Source organism: Lates calcarifer, linkage group LG9 (genome assembly GCF_001640805.2).
Source record: "Lates calcarifer isolate ASB-BC8 linkage group LG9, TLL_Latcal_v3, whole genome shotgun sequence".
In the NCBI taxonomy this organism is placed as follows: Eukaryota; Metazoa; Chordata; class Actinopteri; family Centropomidae; genus Lates; species Lates calcarifer.
The window spans coordinates 20,343,433-20,363,338 of record NC_066841.1 but is presented as its reverse complement, the minus strand read 5'-3'; the positions used below and the strand labels follow the sequence as shown (position 1 = coordinate 20,363,338).

At 39.7% G+C, this 19,906-nt stretch overlaps 1 protein-coding gene and 1 long non-coding RNA gene across 3 annotated transcripts; one reads left to right on the top strand and one right to left on the bottom strand.

Annotated features, from left to right (window-relative positions):
- Positions 1-2,341: 2,341 nt before the first annotated feature.
- On the top strand, positions 2,342-4,582 carry LOC108877689 (uncharacterized). Of its 2 annotated transcripts, none has more exons than XR_001960137.2 (3): positions 2,342-2,894; positions 3,945-3,993; positions 4,107-4,582. It is a non-coding gene; the product is annotated as an uncharacterized LOC108877689 (long non-coding RNA). The 2 variants fall into 2 exon arrangements; XR_001960135.2 differs by having other exon boundaries at positions 3,945-4,005.
- A 9,670-nt stretch (positions 4,583-14,252) lies between these two features.
- purg (purine-rich element binding protein G) lies at positions 14,253-19,775 on the bottom strand. The gene has a single exon (XM_018667801.2). It carries the CDS (start codon positions 18,891-18,893, stop codon positions 17,865-17,867), a length of 1,029 nt encoding a protein of 342 aa, XP_018523317.1. The 5' UTR covers positions 18,894-19,775; the 3' UTR covers positions 14,253-17,864.
- Between the last annotated feature and the right edge of the window lie 131 nt (positions 19,776-19,906).

Genomic DNA, 19,906 nt, shown 5'->3' with positions numbered 1-19,906 from the left:
CTTTGGCCTTGTTAACAGCTTGCATTCTTGCTGGCATTGTTTTTATGTACTTTGCCTGACTATGAGTTCCAAATAGTTTCTAGCTGTTCCCACAGCTTTAGATGAAACTTTGGACTTGGCCAGTCCATCAGTTCCAGTACTCCAGATTCCTTTTTCTTGGTTAAATAGTCTCTGCACAGCTTTGAAGTATGCTCAGGGTCATTGTCTTGTTGGTATATGAACCCACGACCAATCAGATTTAGTCCAGAAGGGATTCCATGATGCACTAAGATGTAGTGGTAGACATTTGTGTTCATGAGACCAGTCGATTTTCACTAATTTGTCCACGCCGTTTCCACAAATGGAACCCCATACCATAATGGAATCTCCACCGTGTTTCACTGTGGGTGCAATGCATCCAGCATCAAAATGTTCTCCTGCTTCTGTGCGGACATAAACACGATGATGCTGACCAAAGAGTTCAAACTTGGACTCATCTGTCCAGAGTACTTTCTTCCAGTCATCAACAGTCCAGTGTTTGTGCTCCCTGGCAAATCTGAGGCGTTTCTGGATGTTTGGAGGCCTCAATAAGGGTTGTTCAGTCGTCTGCTTATGGTCATTCTGGAGACTTTCTCAGACTCTGATATAGAAGCATTCATCTCTGCCTGAAGATCAGCAGTGGTCTTCCTTCTGTCTCTAGTACTTAAAATCTCAAGGTGTCTGACATCTGTTTCAGTTAACTTTACGTTTCCTGCCTCTTCCTTGGCACATTTTGTAAGTACCAGTTTCGGCAGTTGACTCCAAAGCATACTTGACCACACTGTGAGAACACGTTATAGCTTTCCCTATTTGTCTCAGAGACCATCCAGCATCATGAAGTAATTTAATGTGGACTCTTTCATTTTCAGTGAGCTCTCGACCTTTTACTATTTTGAACAGGAATGAGGAATTTCAAACTGAATTCGAGAAGTCAGAAATTACTAAAACTAAAACTATTTCTTCTGTTCAGGAATGCAAGTAAATCTCTATAATTTAACATCTAAATCAAGAAATAATGATGTGCTTTACTATTTTTTCTGTTTTTTTGAAAAACAGTAAATTTGAAAATTCATGGATAACAATAATAAAGGACAGACAAGACCACACCCCCCTCCTCATAAATGGAGAACGTGTGGAAACTGTCACCACCTTCAGTTTCCTGGGCACCCACATCTCAGCCGATCTCTCCCTGGACTCACAACACCAAGGCCCTAGTGAAGAAGGTTCATCAGCGGCTGCATTTCCTGCGTGTCCTCAGGAAAAACAATCTGGACAAGAAGCTGCTGCTGGCGTTCTATCACTCCTCTGTGGAGAGTGTACTAACATACTGCCTGAGTGTGTGGTACACAGGCTCCACAGCTGAGGACAGGAAGGCTGTGCATAGGGTCATCAACACCGCCCAGAGAATCATTGGCTGCCCTCTGCCCTCCTTGGATGACATATGCAGAACCTGCTGCCTCAGGAAAACCAGGGCCATCATAAGAGACCCCTCACACCCCGCCCACCACCTGTTTGACCTGTTGCCCTCAGGACGGCGCTTCAGGTCAATCAAGTCCCACACCACCAGACTCAGCAAACAGCTTCTTCCCCTGGGCCATTCGGACCATAAACAAACACTGACCATACCCCACCATACCCACTCCCCTCACCCCACCAACACCACACCTCACACACACACACATGCACACACAGAGCCAAGGACACTATCCATCACCCACACCTTAATGTGTCTTAGACTCTTTGCACAATCGTGTGCTGTTGTGTGTACGTAGATTTTATTTAAAGGTGACATTGTAAATTTTTGTAATTTGTAATTCTTGTATTTTTTTTGTAATCTCTTGTATTATATTGTATACGTCTTGTATATTGTGTACATTTTCATATTTCTATTTGTATTTACATCTCTTCTATAGTGCATAGTCTGTCTTCGTGGAGCACCCACAATTTTATTGTACATAACTGTACAATGACAATAAAGCCTATTCTATTCTAATTATATTTTAGCATTAAAAATATCATTTTGGTTAAAGAGCTTCTACATACTGGTGTATTAACCATTACAAAAACATACCAGTTCCTAAAAAGGTTCTTTTAAGAACCCTGGACATTTCCAGGGTTACTCAATGAGCCACAAAACAAGCCGCCATTTATAAAGTCGTCCCTATCACACTGGGCAGCAGGCATTTTATTCACCAAAATAAACAGAGCAGCCATAAAAAAAATCATCTTCAGTCATGTTTCTGTATGAAGACAGTCATAACTCTGCCTGCTCCCTGATGTCAGGCGTAGCAGTGTGGACACAGGCGCAAACAGGAGGCAGAGGCAGAGTTTACCAAAAACGAGGTCCTTTAATCAAACGGGGTCGGTACACAGGAAGGCAAAAAGAGAAAGCAACGGTACAAAAAGGACTAGAGCTGAGGCAAGGTCAAAAAACACAGGCAAGGGTCAAAACCTATGGCTACTAGAGAACAGTATTTAACTAAGGCTGGTAGGTCTGGCAGAAACACAAGACAAACTGGCAGGGAGTGCAGGGAGACACAGACACTAAATACACAGGGGCAGGGCAGACAATGAGACACAGGTGAACCACATTAGGGCAGGGTAGGTAATCACCAGGAGGAGGGAGCACAGAAGGAAGGGGAAGACAAGACACCTGAAACAAGAGGGAGGTCAGTGATTACAAAATAAAACAGGAAATAAAACAAACACAACAGAACTACAAAAGAAAAGCCCTGGCTCAGAAATGACACCCTGACACCTGAGCTGAAATCATCTCTGCCTTCATCAGCTGCTGCTGCGGTGACGCGGCTCGCGAGAACGAATCATACATCCATGGAACGAATCAAAAGAACTCCTCCAGTCCGGAGTTTCTAAAGGTCAGTAATATCATGATATATTATAGAAATTATGGGACATTAATAATATTATTTCTATCTCGATGATGTAACACAATTTTAAGTTTTGAAAGGTTAACTATTAGCCGTTAGCTCTTGAAATGTAAATGGTAAATGGGACTGCACTTATATAGTGCTTGTCTAGTCATATTGACCACTTAAAGTGCTTCACACTACAGGACACATTCACCTATTCGCACACACATTCATGCAGCACTTGTTCTACATATATACATATACAGTGCCCTCTAACACATACACATACATTCATACTCTGATGCTACATCGGGTGCAATCTGGCAATCTGGAGGTTGGTGGACGACTGCTCTACTTCCTGAGCCACAGCTCAGACGCCAAAAACCAGGGTAGTGAGTGATTTATTACACCAAGTCAAGAGAGGTGATAGGAGGGAGAGGCAGGGGCGACATGAGGCTCTGGAGCTTCCAAGGAGGATGGCAAAACTCTCCAGGTGGGTGTAGATAAATCTTAAGAGGAAGAGGGCAGAGGCAGTGACACAGGGAACCCCAGGCGGGGAATCTGAACACAAGAGAGGTAAATTACTAAAATGTATAAACACAATAGAATTGCAACTCTATGACACTAAAGGACACCTGGCGTTACCATTAGCACTGTGGAACAATCTGGCGAGGAGTGGAGGCCTGACCAGGCTTCTCACACTGTGGCAGATGAGCTGATTGAAAACAGGTGTTCCTGGGGTCACCTCTGAGAAGGGAGAGAGAGAGAAAGAGATAGAGAGAGAGAACCACCCACCACTGGGAGACACACAGGAGCAGCAAGATACTGGGGACACTGTGATAGTAAGACTATGAAAATGTATATACTCTCATATTACTGGCATAACTATTACTGGCCTCTTTGATCAATTATTATTATTTTTAACAATTACTTAACTACTTTTGAGAGGTAAGTTATCAGGGGTGTGTGGCAGTTGCTTTTTTTCATTTTCTCTTTCACCAGTAATGGTAATAAGCCTCACTAACTTCTCCCAGGGTAATTTCATTTTACTTACAGACTACTCCACCTCACTGAAGATGTCCCTTTCCCTTGTCATCAAGAAAAGGTAAAGGCCCAGGTAAAGGCCCAGCTGACATTGGGTGAGAGGTGGGGTACACCCTGATCGGATCACGTTTAGAAACATTCAAAATAAATTTAAATTACATGATTTCCCCCCAGCTGGCTTTGCAGGACCCCACACAGACAACGGTGATAAGTGGAAACCTGTTTGGAGAATGCAGCATTGCTCTACATCTGGACGTGAGGGACCTGCTTGTAGAAGAACCTACTGACATCACCATGGCTACAGACATAATAATGGTTGTCTCCTTCCTTTTCAGCCTTAAGTGTGTGAAACCCATAAAGTGTGCATTACTATTCCTACAGACTTTGGGCATTCAGGAGGGGAGCATCAAACTCCCTAGAGCTGTTCTGTGACTGCTGAATAACTGAAAAAGTGAGAGGTCATGTTGGCAAATAGCATCATCATGTTTTCCGTTATAATGCAGACTTGTTTTTATTGTTTTTCAGTTTCTCTTTTAATGTAAAACACTTATTGTTGAGTACTTAACATTTGAATTAAAATGTGCTAATAAAAAATTCTTATTAAAATTATTATAATAGAGGTTTGCAGTTCCCAAACATAGATTTTGTTGAGTAATCTGTTTATTATTTGTTGATGAACTGACTCATAATTTAATCTATAAAATGTAAAAATGTCTTCAAATTATTTCCCAAAAAGCAGCTAAAAAAAACCCAACGGTTTCATTTTCTAGTCATTATAAATACCACGAATAGAATACCACTGAGAAACTTGCTATAGCATTTAAAACCTTACATTTAAAATCTGTTTTGTTATTCTTAGTAGACAATCCAAAATTGTTAGTTGTTCTTTCACCTTCTCCTTAAAATTCTTGTCATTCTTCTCAGGTCTAATTGTATTTCTCCCATATCTCATCCCAGTGGTTTTTATCTTTCTTGAATCAGTCGCTCTATTAAGGAATAACCAATACAAAAATAGACTTTATAGTACTTTATATTTAATATTATTTAATAGTCATATAGGTTGACAAAAAACAGTGAAAACATCAAAAAGGAATGACTAACCCCATGGAGGCACACAAGATTGAATGCTAAAATAACTACTTCAGCATGAATGCTGAAAGAAGAAAAACTTTTCTGAAGCAATGCTGAAAATGGCTTTAAAAACAGAGTTGAAATGCAGAAAACAAGCTGAAGGAAATTGGAAGCTGTAAACTAAAGAAAAGCATTAATGCAATGCTTAAAATTGCTGATAAAAAGTTAAGATGCGGCAAAACTTGAACGCTGAAACCTGGAAAAATTAGAAGCTGAAAGCTGAAGAAATTTGCTAAAATGGCTGAAAAACAAAACTTGGAAGCTTAAAGAACAGGCGAAATGCAGAAACATATCTCAAAAGCTGAAATGTAAAACTGGAGCTAGCAGCTTTTGTACATTAGCTGAAGAAGCTGAAAGAGAACACACTGCTGAAACAGCTGAAAGGTAAATAGTAACTGCCAAAGCTGTACGTAGATATGCCTTGAAAAATGCCTTGAAACTGAGAGACAGATTGTTTAACTGTTACCTGAAACAGCCAAGAGTATGAATTTCTTAATATATAAAATGGAAAGAAATAGGTCTCAATCGTGTGTGTGTGTGTGTGTGTGTGTGTGGAGGTGAGGTAGAAAGTGCTTGAGACGTCATAAAGGTAAAATCATCTTCCATAGTTTTGACTTTAACAGCTGAAAAGGAGAGATAGCCTCATCCTCTAGACATCAAGGACTCTCCCTGATGTCCAGAGGCTGAGCAGGTGAGACGCATCGGCAGAGCTGTCGCCAGGCAACAGTACGGAGGCTTCAGGAGCACTTACCCAAAGTCCGCTGTGAAAAAGCTGCCGGCTTCAGACACTGCTGAGCAGATCACAGTTCTGGTTTACCATCAGCATAGTCTCCAGCTAAGAAGGCAGCTTAAGTAGGCTAAACAATTAATTACTTGTTCATGGCTGGGTTGATGCAAATAAGTAAATTTAATCTGTAAATCTCATTCATACACATTTCAGAATTCGGTAATCATACAGTTAGCCTAAACCTGCTGGCTTCCACCACATCACTCTCCTCATTTTACCATCTGTCAGTTGACTATTTTAGTTTGATCATCTTTATTTTATTATCATTCATTCACTCTCAGTAAACAGCAGTTTAATAAACCATATAAATTTAGACCCAGTCGCTGTGTCTGTTTCTTTGCAATGGAGAAGCGGATCCCTTACATCTTACGTTACAGCTTCAGATATTAGACTGATTAAATTTACTGTATTAATTTATTAATTACTTGTTGATATTGATATCAAACAAATCAATATCCCAGGTCCTCTGCACAGGTGGTTCCCTACCAGGGAAGTTCCTGATTGGATTAGTTCCTATAACAACTGGTCGCTGTATGTTTAAACCAGTGTTACGGGAGGAAATGCATTTGTTTGGGACTGTTTTCAACAGCGGATTAATCCACAATTAAGCAAAAATACACTGAGGACAGCAGACAAAAGATGCATACAGTACAGTATGGTACTAGCTGGAGTCTTAAAATGGAAAACAAATGAAAGCACCGATGATACTGTAAAAACATTTAATGAAAAACAAAAAGAAAGATGACCAATACAACCAATAAACATACACATTTTCATTTTCCAAATTCTTTTCCAGCAACAATCAGCACATTTTCCAAACTCAAACAATTTTGACCTTTCAAAGACTATATTGATGTTTTTTTGTCCTATAACTCTGCTACATGATAAATTATTTAAACACATAAACATCTGAAGAATTAATAGTACAAAATTATGTCATTAGATTGTCTATAGATCTTTTAGACCTTTGTCACAAAGGCAGTGTAACTGTAAATAGACATATTTCTTTGTTAAAAATAAAAACCACCTCATGACCGAATGCTTCTACAGTTTGACATACTGTTGGTTTATGTTACCTTTATGATAATGGCCAATTTCTGTATCATTCTTGCTCAGGACCACAAAGAGGCTCATTCGGATCCTGATCCTGGCTCTGGTTTGTCTTAGGGCTGAGGAGGCCACTAATGATGATATTTACAGTTAGACGTCACCATTTGTGATCAGGTAGGATATCTGGCACCTACAATGCATTCCATTCTTAGTCTTAAGTAGGAAATTCCCAGCTGACAGATTGTTAAAACAACCTCCATGCTCCAGTGATGTAGCTCAGAAAAAATAGGGAAGAACATGGACAACACTTAAACTTTCTTAGTTAAAATGTTACTTCCTAGCACACTGTCACTAAATGTGTGTTTGGAGGATAATCAACAGGGTGAAAGAAACACCATGTGCTCAAGTTTGTAGACAAAGTTGACATGTAACTTGAAGGGAAGTTGCATTTTAACAAATAGAAAGTTGGAATTTCCAAATTTCCGACATCTTTGGGAAGCAGCACTATTTGAGAACAGCTGTCGGACATAGATTTTCTCTTTTTTCTACTTTTGATAGTTCCTCTTTGCATGCATTCAGCTGGGGTCCATAGAAGCACCTTTATATAATGTAACATAGCACCATTTTTCATATAAGTTTCCTATTGTACTGGGACCCAACCATTGGCATGCATACACTCTAAAAACTTTGTTTTCTTGGTTACCATTTCTAAACGTAGCATCGTTTCAAACGTTACAAGGCAAGTAATGAATATTCATACAGTACTTTACATGTAGAAGATGAACTAATACAGTACACATTAAAGAAAGTGCTAGAGTACAAAACTTCCTTGTTTTTTAAGTCTTACTCTACAGGACTATAGGACACACCAATGTATTACATTACATTTATCTAAATATACACCTTTTCACATTTTCAATTTTCACTTCAGTTCATTTTTAAATGATTACTAAACATATACATTTCCAAAACTCTGATGCTGAACAGAAGGCAAAACAAAACAGCAAACCGGAACATCTTCTTCAGTATGTATACATTCACATCACTCTACCTGCACAAGCACAGATATACACATACACTTTTATCAAGGTGAGGCCCACCTCTTTACTTTGAATACTCACTGCTGTAAAATGATCATTTTCATCTTAAATGAGATTTTGCCATCCAAATCTAAAGCAACAATCCTGTAAGAGCTAGTTTTCTATTGGCTTTGACCAGTGTATATATATATGTGTGTGTGTGTGTATATATATATATATATATATATATATATATACACACACACACACACACACACACACACACAATTTCTATCTGCTAAAATAAAGCACATGAATCAAAATAAGCAGTCAACAGTCACCTTTACAGTCAAATTGTAAAGGTGCTTTAAGGCGTCAGGGTTGGAAACATTAGATCATTGTTAATAGTTCATCAAGTTGTTCATCAGTCCAACATCCTGTAGCCCTCCTCTTGTAGCTCTCTATTGGCCATGCACTAAAAATCAAATTTTCACAAGACTTGAAGGACAAACCAGCAGTTTGTGTGTATTTATCTCCTCAAAGTAACAACCCAAAACCAATATTCTTAGTATCAAACACTACTGCTTGCACTTTCCTGCAGCTGTGGTCAAACTATGGCCGAATACACTACTTCTTGTTGTGCTTTCATACTCCTGTGATTCTGACTGAAGCACTGACACCAGCATTCAGCTACACCTTGGCAATAACAATGATAATGAGTAATGAGAAACTGTAGAACATACAGACAAGGTCATTCTTGACCTCGGAAACAAAAATCTTACCTAGCTTAACCAGATACTAACTTTTTCCACAGCTTTAAACTGCAGCAATTTAATTACATGCCATGGCCTGCCTCAGCAGATGAATTAGCAGTCATCTCAAGACTGTGATATGATATGGTTAAAACTATATTCAATTCAGTTGAAGTTAAACTAACCAGAAGTTTTGGACCTCATTTTGTGAAATCTTTCCACCATTGGAACCCAGTGTGGCTGAAGTCAGTCTGATCACAGCTGCAGTCTTCTGTCAATGAGGCAGCCACAGCTTTTTACAGCCACCCTTGACACCTACAGCGGGTGAGGGCATTTGATGCTCAGACTGAAACTGCATGCTCTTAACATTCATGTCAGTATGCCATGCAAATAATCAGTAATGGTTTATTTCACAGGTTCGTAATCTTGGAATGATTTACCTAGGAAATTTCTGAACCATGTATTTTGGTACTAATTACTGGGGACGATTGAGAAAGTGTAATAATCCAGATATCCTAAACTATTTTATTTGGAGATTAAACTGAAAGTGAGCGTACCTGAAAAGTAACTTCACAGGAGAACTGTGTTCACATAAAATAAGGGTCAAATTTGAAGCAAGAAGTGTGTCTCTTAACTGTGACAGATGCTCCAGTTGTCCCAGGAGCAGTCTATGAAAATATTTGGATTCTATTACGTGTTTCATTTAGTAATGAAAAATGAAGTTGTTGATGTACACTAAGCTCAGAGTCATTTCCTGCTGTCTCCTCTTTAACAGTAAAATCTTCAGCTGATTCAGTCTGTGCAGCTCTTTGCTATTTTAGCAGAATTTTACATGTTTTGTTTTTCTACATTAATGCAGGCTCTGATGGTTGTGTGTTTTCCACTATAGTGGGAGCAACTGTGGCAAACATAAATACTATGACATCACACTATGGAACACTCAGACATTAGAGATTTAAGAGTTATCCAACTGCTGTTGCTAATCTTTTTATGCCATATTAAATACCCACTATTTATGCATATAAGAGACTAACATTAATACAAATACAGACGGAGGAGTATCCACCACTGACATTCAGTACATTCACTTTGACTCTAAAAAAACAAACAAAAAACATACTGCATGATGTCAGAAAAAGTGAGGTTGTAGAGCTGGGGTCATTTTCATCTCATCCTAAACTCATTTGTCTTGGTCTCATGAAATGCGATGAAATGAGCACAGACATGATACAACATTTAAACCTTCTTAAATGTTGTAAATGTAAACTACTAAAACTATTGTAAACAATTAGAACTACATGTATTTTAAAGTTTATTTAAATGTAAGCCATGTGATCTTATGTTAACCTCTGGAGTGTTCAGTGCCATCAATGGTGCAAAATGTGGTGTGAGATTCCTAACATTACTTCTCAGATTGTTTGGAGTCATAATTATTGGTTCAGCAAAAGCAAACAAACAAACAAAAGCCTGTTTTACTGACAACAGGACATTTACAAATGTTTCCTGTTGGAGTACGAGGCATGATCTGTTGCATTGAACTGATTACATACTGAACTTTTTTTTTTGAACTGGCAAATAAGTGACAACCTTAGTTTGTGCTGTTGTCAAACAGTCCTGTTGATAGAGGCAACATTCACAATGTTCATGTCCACAGGATGAAATCTGCATTTTAAATGTTGGGGTCATTTCACTAAATTCAGTGAGACTGTAGCATCTGTGAACATCTAACAATGATTATTTAATATGGCATTTGCATTAACATACACAAGATGGTGAACTCCAGAATGTCACTCAGTGTGAAAGGGTCAAAAACTGGCACTATATATGATGGCAATTGTGTTTAAGTCCAGCTCATCAGATTCTATATGCAGGGATCCATGATTGTCACTTTACACAAAAGGCATGGATAGAAATGGTCCCTCTAAAGTCAACTGATTACAAAACAGCAGAACAAAAGTGCAGCTTTTATTTAAAGTGCTTTTTGGAGTATTATTTGGAATTTGAAGGACAAATGAACATTATACTTTTTATGGAACTCACATTCCATGAAGATGAAGACTTCATCTCTATATCTTGGCTGAGGAAAGATTCAGTTTGCCTCTTGAGCCATATTCCATGGCCATCAATTCTGAATCAGATCAGTATTAAGAATTTGGTATATATTCTAATTCCATATCATTTTAAAAATAATTTGTGCTTTAAATTATACTTCCTAGAATGCTTTATATATCTTTTGCCATTCATATGAAAATACAGCAACTCACTGAACCATTACAATCTATAATACAAGCCTACACCAGACAATACAGCAAACACACTAAACCCAGCCATTCTTGTGTTTTTCATCACAATTGGCTGCCGCAAGTCCAAATCTTTTAACACAAATTTTTCTGTATCAGTTTTTGCTAAAAAAAAAAAAAAAAAAAAGAGAGAGAGATGTAATTTCATTACATCTCAGCTCTGTTAACCTAAGAGCTGGCAGCAGTCAGAACGCTGTAGAGTTACACTGAGACAAAGAGCCCCATTCAGACACTTCCAAGACTCCTGTGTGATTTGAAAGGTGTATGTTTCATTGAATAATTAGTTGCTTTAATTGCAGTTCTGTTATGAAAAAGTTCAAGACCTAAGGATGCATTTTCTCTATCAGGAGTCAGTAATGATACAACAGAATGAGAAAAGCTGTATTCCAATCATTTCATCCTTTAACTGTGAAAAGTTCAAGCCACTGTTGTCTGACTTCTACCTCTGAGACTTAACTGGTAATGTATTGTTGCTATGGTTACCTGCATTTTCCTTTGTACACTGATTTAGAGTGGTGATTAAAATGTAGACTGGAACTGTGTTTAAATTGTCTCAATATTCATTTTCAATGGACAAGCCTATCACAGCCAAGTGGTTGCCATGCCCATGGTCTAATAAAAAACTCTGTCTAAAAGAAATGACTTTACAAAAAAATCCCTGTATGACAAACAGATAGTAGAGTGGCACAGAGAGGCAAGAGAAAGAGGGAACAAGACAGAGACAGATAGTGCTGTGTTGTGGCAATCAGCCCAGTTGAGTGGGCTACATAGTCTACTGTGGTTCTCCCTCACCAGCTGTGTTTGGATCGGTCCCGTGGCTCCATCCGCCAGCCTATCATATCACAGCCTTTCTGCTACTAATTGCTTTACATGAATAACAAAGTTTTAAAAAATGGCTGAAAAGCTTAGAGAGAAAAACGTATTACTCCAAATAGTTGTGCATCTAGCAGCAGGTACTTTGCACACAACACAGATGAGGAACAAAGCAGCAGGGTGGATCCAGGTCCACAGCTCCCAGTGAGTCCACCAGTCAACAGGTAGAAGACAATAGGACAATAGGAAGCTAGTCTGAGTTTATTTAACAGGATAATGTTGTGTTGCTATATTTTTGCAGCTGGTCTCTTCAGTCATTCTACTATGATAATGAAAGTAATCAAAGTCTGCGTGATTAGCTCAAACCTATAGAATTTCATTACAGAAAATCCATTGAAAAGTCACTAAAAAGCAATGGTATCTGTTGCTGTATTTACTGTTGTACTGTCCAGTGTGCATTCTAATCTCACACTTCTTATGGCTCATTAATGTATAGAGGAAAGTGAAAAATAGAACTACAGTTTAATATAAAACTGAACAGCAAAAGGTATAGCTACTTATTAGCATTCAGCTTTTGTTGATACTTGTTGGTTTATCAACTCAGTTATATGGTGATTTTTGAAATTGTAGTTACTTTGTTGTTGTTGTTGTTGAATAATGTGAAAAGGTGTTTCCACATATGACCATATTCCTTTAAGCAGTGCGTATACAAATGTGTTCTGGGCCATACTGAAGGATTGCCTACACAGCTGGTGTCCCCTGGCAATTTGGTTTGCCAGGAACACAACAGGAAGAAAACCTAAAGAGCAGTCAGATTCTCTCAGCACTGCAGCTGTCTTTTCCTAACTCCTTATGAATTCTCCTTCACATCTTTCCTTGACATTATGATATTTTCCACCTAGGTCAAGGAAAATGTTTGGGAAAGGAGTTTTTTTTTTACTTTATGACCACAGCCCCAGTCAGAACTGCTTTGGTTCCTTCTTTTAATTACAAACAACAATGCATTTGTCTTTGCAAATGTAAATGATGTAAATGTTTATTTGTAAATAGATTGCCGAATCAAAACCCAATCACTAATGGTCACTCAAGATGTGTGGAGATGGAGTCCTGATACTCTGCTGCTCTGAAGCTGTCCTTTTGCCAAAGACTGTTTTCATCCACATTGTGAAACGTGCATAGTGTTGAGTTTCAATGACATTAAGTTAGCAGTGAAAAAAAGAACAACAAGGTAAAGCAACTGGAGATAATCAGTGAACGAGAAGAGTATTTGTGTTAAGAGTGGTGAGTAAGACCAATGGCACGAATCTGGTGTACTGACTGATGGAGCTTATGTTTTGGAAATGCAGACAATTTACACAATTTGTGTTCGATTATATTTCAGGTAATGCCATCGTCAGTATTTCTGAACCTCATCGGTCTTGGTTTGTGTAAATTGTGTGGAACTATCATTCTCCATTATGTCCCAATTATCACTGACAAACCAACTGCGTCACACCATCACATCTTCTTTGAGTATTGAATAAATCAATTATTTTTAACAATTCAGTTATTCTCCAAGAAAAATGTTTAATGAAACATTTTGATGTGTGTGGTGTGTACTGGAATGTGTTTTTTGTTTTGTTTTTTTTTTATGTCAGAAAAAGGTTATGAGCCCTTGTTTTTGATCACCTCAGTCTCTAATCTTACAGAGGGCCCTGAATTACCTTGTACTAACTCCACGGCTTAGATTCAGCAGAGCGTTAGGGCTGCATGATATTAGGAAAACATGCGATATGCGATATCTCTCTCTTGAATATTGCGATAATGATATGACTTGCGATAAATTAACAAATACCTCTGTATACAGTGTTTATGTCTTTCTGATTTGAATTGAACTGAACACTGAGTAGGCTTTGCTGACACTGAAAAAATGAAAAGCATTACGGGGGATGACTTTAAGTTATATCCTTTAAAGATCACTGGCCACGTAACTACTGGCCCAGGAACATTACTTTTAATTTGGCAAATAACAGTAAAACATTTACACTCTTAATGAAGAAAATGGTTCTTTCGCTGCTCTCTGCCTCTTCACACACAACTTGCAAAACAACACGTTTGCCGGCATATGTATCATGCGTTGTTGACTGGCAGGTGAAAGCATCACCAGCAAAAATGTCAGGTGGAAAATTCTGGACTTGCTTTGATGCAGACATGTGCACCGTTTGTTTTTGTTGCAGCAGCTATTGTCCAGTGTCCAGTTGATCAGTACTGCACCGATTCCAAAGACTTTTTTCCCTATCAGTTATTTACACCCAGAAACATTAACCAAGTTCAAAAATAACAGAGTTATCCCTTTTTACTCAGTGTTTGATCATGTGACTTGGCTCAACTTGCACCTTAACATTTAGCACAGTTCCAACATGTCTACGCAGACATCCCTGTGGGAGTTCAGTCGTGCTGACTATTTTAAATAAATGACAATTGTTGGATCATAATGTTTGTGCTTTATTGTTGTCTAAATGTAGGCTGTTATACGGCTGTTTAAAGTGGCTGGATTTCCAGAATATGAACGGACATGTTGTCAGTCAGAAAAATGTCAAGCTGAATCTCTGCTCACTACCTAACTCTTCATGCGCTTCTACCTCAGTTTATAGCATCTACACAGGGGGTAGGCGTCTAGGGCAGAACGGCTCCATCTGATTGGCCAAACATATTGACCAGTAGAGTGTGAATGCAGAGCACATGGAAATATACCATTTATCACAGTTCAAGCAATCTTTGTGATATTGCACACGTTGATATCGCAATAACGATACATTTTCAATATATTGTGCAGCCCTACAGAGCATTACAGTTTACAGTTTGCTTCAGTCAAAGTCTGAATTGGGCTCTTTGTCACAAGTGACCAGCTCTTCTTTCATGAAGGTCGCATATAGTATATACAGAACTCAAGGTACAGCAAACTGCCATTCAAGCTCTAATGGAGAAGGAGCACTTCTTTTGGGACCCGCAGCCAAAAAGAACACACAGGACACAGACACTTTAAGACGTTATCGCTTCCTCATCAGTAGATAGTAGAGAAGGGTAAAGTAAGCAGTTCTGCAGAAACGAGCACATTGGTACAAAGACATTTTAAAGGCCTGTTTCAGCAGGATGTAGAGCCCTTTCTATTCTACCACTCATTATTCTACCCAGTGTACTACAGAGCACTGAGGTGTTCACTGACATCAAGGTAATAAGTCCAGTTTCTACCTTCACCTATCTGTGTCATGTTGAAAACACAGAGACCTGTAGATATGAGCAGTCCTACATGGGGTACCAACAACTTTAGAACAGAAAATGTGTCAACACATTTCCATAGCACCACATATTGTTAAAACGTTTCAAAATCAAAGAAATCTTTTTCTCAAACATTAAGCAGTAGACTTTGGAGCTACTGGTCTAATGTATGACACAGGGAAAAAACTCTCAAATACTGTCCATGTGTTGAGATGTAAGGGGCATGTAGTGAAGTAATATAAAATATAATTCTCAACGTTTCAAGTATCTGCAATGGTTTTAAAGGCATTACTATACAACTAACAGTAGGACTGACTACACTGGTGGTTCCCAACCTGGGGGGTTAGGACCCCAACAGGATGCAAGATAAATTGCAGGGCTCACAAGATGATAAACAAGATAAAGAAGCAGAAAAAATATAATTCTTCAACACATTTTTTCAGACTGGTCTAATTTTTGCTTTTTATGGAAAATTTTACCTTCTTATCCCACACAAATTCTTCAAATAATATAAATGAATCTGAGGAGGAACTTCCTCTTTGGCTAACTCCTCACAACTCATATACATTGCTTTATTCAAAGTGGTCACAATATCAATGGTTTGGGTACCACAGGTCTCCCTCATGGCTGTGGGCTGCTCCTAGCTTGACACCTTGATTGTGATGGGTGTGTCTCAGGTGCATATTTCAGTCATCTGTCTGAAAATCACTTCCACTCAGCAGCCTTACTATACACATTGGCCTAACTGTTACCTGGAGCATTTCTCAATCCCTCAGGTCTGTTTTCTTCCATGATTGTGTATAGCACTATGAGTTCTGGTTCACTGAGGGAGGACGACTGCTGCTGCTGTTGCATGGCAAGTGATGAAAAGCTGCTCACTATCATCTCATGTGTGATCAGCAGAACACATGTAAATTACCTGTCCTTCAGCAAAATATGATGTGTAAATTGGAGCGGTTAGGCTGTAATTGCCATATAGTATAAATAATGTAACTACAGCAACATGTATGATAGCAGCCACTATGTGTTTTCTCTTCTTTGTCTTAACTGGGTTTTTCAGTGATGAGAAGAGGCATCCTCTTAAGGATATTCTTACAATGATCTGGCTGGAAAATGCCACAAGTCAATTCTTTTTCAACTGTTTGAGGCTTAAGAGCAAAGAGCTCATATATATCTGAATGTGACTCAGTGATCCACAAAGACACTCCTGTGTTTGTGGACTAAGTGCCTTTGTTGAATAGAATGATAAAGGAGATGGATTGCACTGGCTAATAAGTTTTTTTGATTCCTTTTTTTCTTCTTTACAAACTTTGTTCACCTTTGTAAACTCTTTAGTGCTTCCACAATGACAACAGCAATATGGCAGAACGCAACGCAAAGGGCTGTGTTGATGTGCTGCCACTGGTAATGAAAGATGAAATACACGCAGCAAGTCCAGTCTGAAGGTTCATCAAAAACCAGGCCATCACATAACACTTTGTGTCCTCGTACTCCTACCGCACCACCACTTTCATTTCTCCCCTCATCTTGACGCTGGCGATGTTTGCAGCAAATCAACACATTGCTACATTTTACACACTGCAGTGTATTCTACTTGCTCTGGTCACTTGTACATATTTGAATGGCCCACAGCACTGCACTGCAGGAAAAGTCATGTTACTGAAATGAATGAGGAACCTTGCTTTCATTTTGCACAGTGTTATTGTGATGTGAAAGCCGAACGTCTCCTGCGCACATGCGTGTATGTGTGTGTGAGCTGAATGTAATTGTAATTGTAATTACAATTGAATGTAATTGTAATTTAGACTTAAATTTCCAGTGTAAGCAATAGCACTGGAAGACACTAGTGCTATTGCTTACACTGGAACACACACCAGCAGCGTATGATGTGTGCCAAAACACTCATGTCTGTTATTTTGTATGTAAGCCCACACACCACTGTCACATCCCCAGCACCACTGCATGTCATTCCATAAAACAATCTTATCCCACTGGCTGAGCACATCCTGGTTACTGCACCTTGACTACTTTTTTTTTATCTCTGCAGTGAGTGTGGTGTGTGCTGCAGACATCAGTTGATGCAGCTGGTGTGTGTTGCAAGTCGAATGAGTTCCTGCTTGGGGCTCAATGGACAGTAGGGGGGCCTCCAACTAGAAAATTCTACATATGAGGTCTTCTGTTAATTTTTATGTGTAATTTACATATAAATATCATTACTAAAATTTTATATGCTTCTATTTTGACAACTTCTAAATTTGCACTTTTTATAATAACCAAACTATACTGAACAAATAGTGCATTTAATGGATACATGTTCATCTTTTACTGTCAGCGTTCAGTTGTGGTGGACAGTTTTTCTGGACATCTGCACCTCTTATACTTTGAGGGCAAAGTGGTTTCATAGCTTACACTACATTCCTAATACCACTGTGTCACCTTTTTGTGTCACTTATAATTGTAATTGTAATTTGTAACTTGTAATTTAGAGGGCACAAGGGGCGGAGGATTATGAAATTCTGCTCAGGGCCACAAATACACTTGGACTAGCCCAGGCTAAGTGGCTACAGTGCATGAAACAGCACCGAGAAATGAAAGCAGATGTAGGCTTTAGGCTATGAATGAATGACTTCTTGGCAGGTTAAAATTAGTCGTTTACCAGCCCTTGGCAGATGAGCCAAAAAGTTAAGGTGGGACACAGCATCTAGTGTAGTATTGTAGGGACACATAGGCTACAGTACATTATGGAGAGTATTTAGGAACATTTTCTTCATTAACAGAATCCCTAGAGTACATGCAATAGCACAGACAGCCTACTACCAAGGTCAGTCCTCCTGCTCCTCGCTGTCCTGCCGAGCATCTGTCCGCTTTTCTTTGTGACACGAGAAAATCCGTCGCATTTCTTCCTCGTACCTGATGAAATTTTCGCCAAATCTAGCCCAGGCTTTGAGAGGAACTGTGATGGTGTTTCTGTACGGCTGCCGCACTTCGCTAATTTTTAAAAAGATACCATACCGGTTAGAACCGACGTCGAAGTAAAATCTCTTGTTGTCCACCCGAAAAGACGCAGCCTCTGGAAGCTCGGGGTTGTCGTCGTGATTCCTGGACCCGGCTCGGCCGCGGTCGTCGCTCTCGTCGTCGCCGTAGTCTTCGATGAGCTGTGACAGCGCGTCTCTGAACTCGATGAGCCCCTGCGCGGGCAGCACTATGGTCTGCTCGATCCCCTGGCCGTAGTAACCCATCGTACCGTGTCCTTTGCTGACAGTCTGTCGTATGCGGAGAAACCGACCTCTCTGGTTCTCTTTTAGGTCCAGGAAGTACTTTCTGTTGTCCCTCTCGATGAATTCACTCTTCAGCACGCGGTGGGCATGGTCGTCGGACACCGCAGAGCCGGTGGGAGACAGCGCCGCGTGCTGCTCCTGTGTTCTTCTGCGGGAGTCATGCGCGCGGCCCTGGCCGTTGTTGCTGTGCTCCTCGAGCTGCGGAGGCGCCAGGCCCCCCCGCAGTCCGATCCGGGCATAATAATCTATAAAGTCTCCCAGGCAGTACCGTAGAGCGGGGGCCATAGACATAGACAGCGTCAGCTTGCTCTTCCTGATGTTATCATGACGGCCTCTTCCAATCCACACCTCGGCAATTTTGAGGAAGCGTCCACGTACGCTCTGCTTTACATCTAGATAGAAGCGTTTCTTCTGGATGTCGACGCGTTTGGAGGCTAACTCCTGGATGTCATTGCCCTGCTGCTGTGATCCGCTCTGGACATATTGCTGGGGATAAGTGGGTCTCGGTAAAGAATCTGATGCAATCTTACCCCTGCCTCTTTCCATCCCTCTGCAACATCCATCAGCCATCATGATTTATATTCCTCCACTAGACAGCACAGGACAAAGCGATTCCCCCATCCCAGTGGACGACTAACAGACGAATAAAGCAGGCTTATTCATACAACTGGCTGGAGCTACACACAAGTTAGCCAGATGCCTCGAATGACCTGAAAATGGCAGCTAGTTTTGGAGTCATCAGCTGATCGAGTTTCTGTGTCCCGAATAAAGGTCAAGCTCGACTATTCAGTCACCTCCACTGCAAACTTCCATGTCATTTTCCATCACCTATTTGCCTTACAGCTACCCCGTTTATCGAGAGAGCCAGGGAAGCAGCCAACCTGAGATGGGAGGAGGCGTCCAATACTACATGAACCCGATGAACCCATCCACCCCCCTCCCCGTCCTGAGAATACCTCAGTTAAAGAGACACGATTTACACAGTGACTGTTGAAGCTTCACATAGGAGACGCTCTTATTTCTGCTGCATATACATACATACATACATACATACATACACACACTATTGTAATAATGTAGATGAGAATTTTAACATTGTGTCATGTGATTATGACCTAGAAGACAAAACTAACAGTATCTTGATTATAGCACAGACCAGAGATATTGTTTCATAATCATGTCTTCAATGTGACATCAACAATGTAACAGTTATGTAGTATTTAAGACTTCCTATCTTAACCATAAGATACAGTCGGATCTCTTATTTACTTGTCAGCCTGACGCTTCTATCTACGTTAATGACTGACAACATGTTAGTCACTTTTGGAGTCATTAGAACTGTATTGATTTGTGCAGTTTCTCTGCTTCATAAGCTCACATGGGCTGGAAAAAAAGATGAAAAGCTATCGAAGATAAAAATAAAAACGCACGATAAATCAAATGTAAGAGATATTAATCAGTAGATGCTGCACCAAAACATAAAATTTTGATTTAGTATCCACTGACTTAGTGAGTCAGTACATCTTAATTTTCATCTATTCCTCTTGAGCAAGGTAAAGTCTGAAGAACAATAATGCCAGCTGACA

Excerpts from the sequence above, each read along its gene's own strand:
- purg (XM_018667801.2), bottom strand. The coding sequence starts at position 18,893 with ATGATGGCTGATGGATGTTGCAGAGGGATGGAAAGAGGCAGGGGTAAG.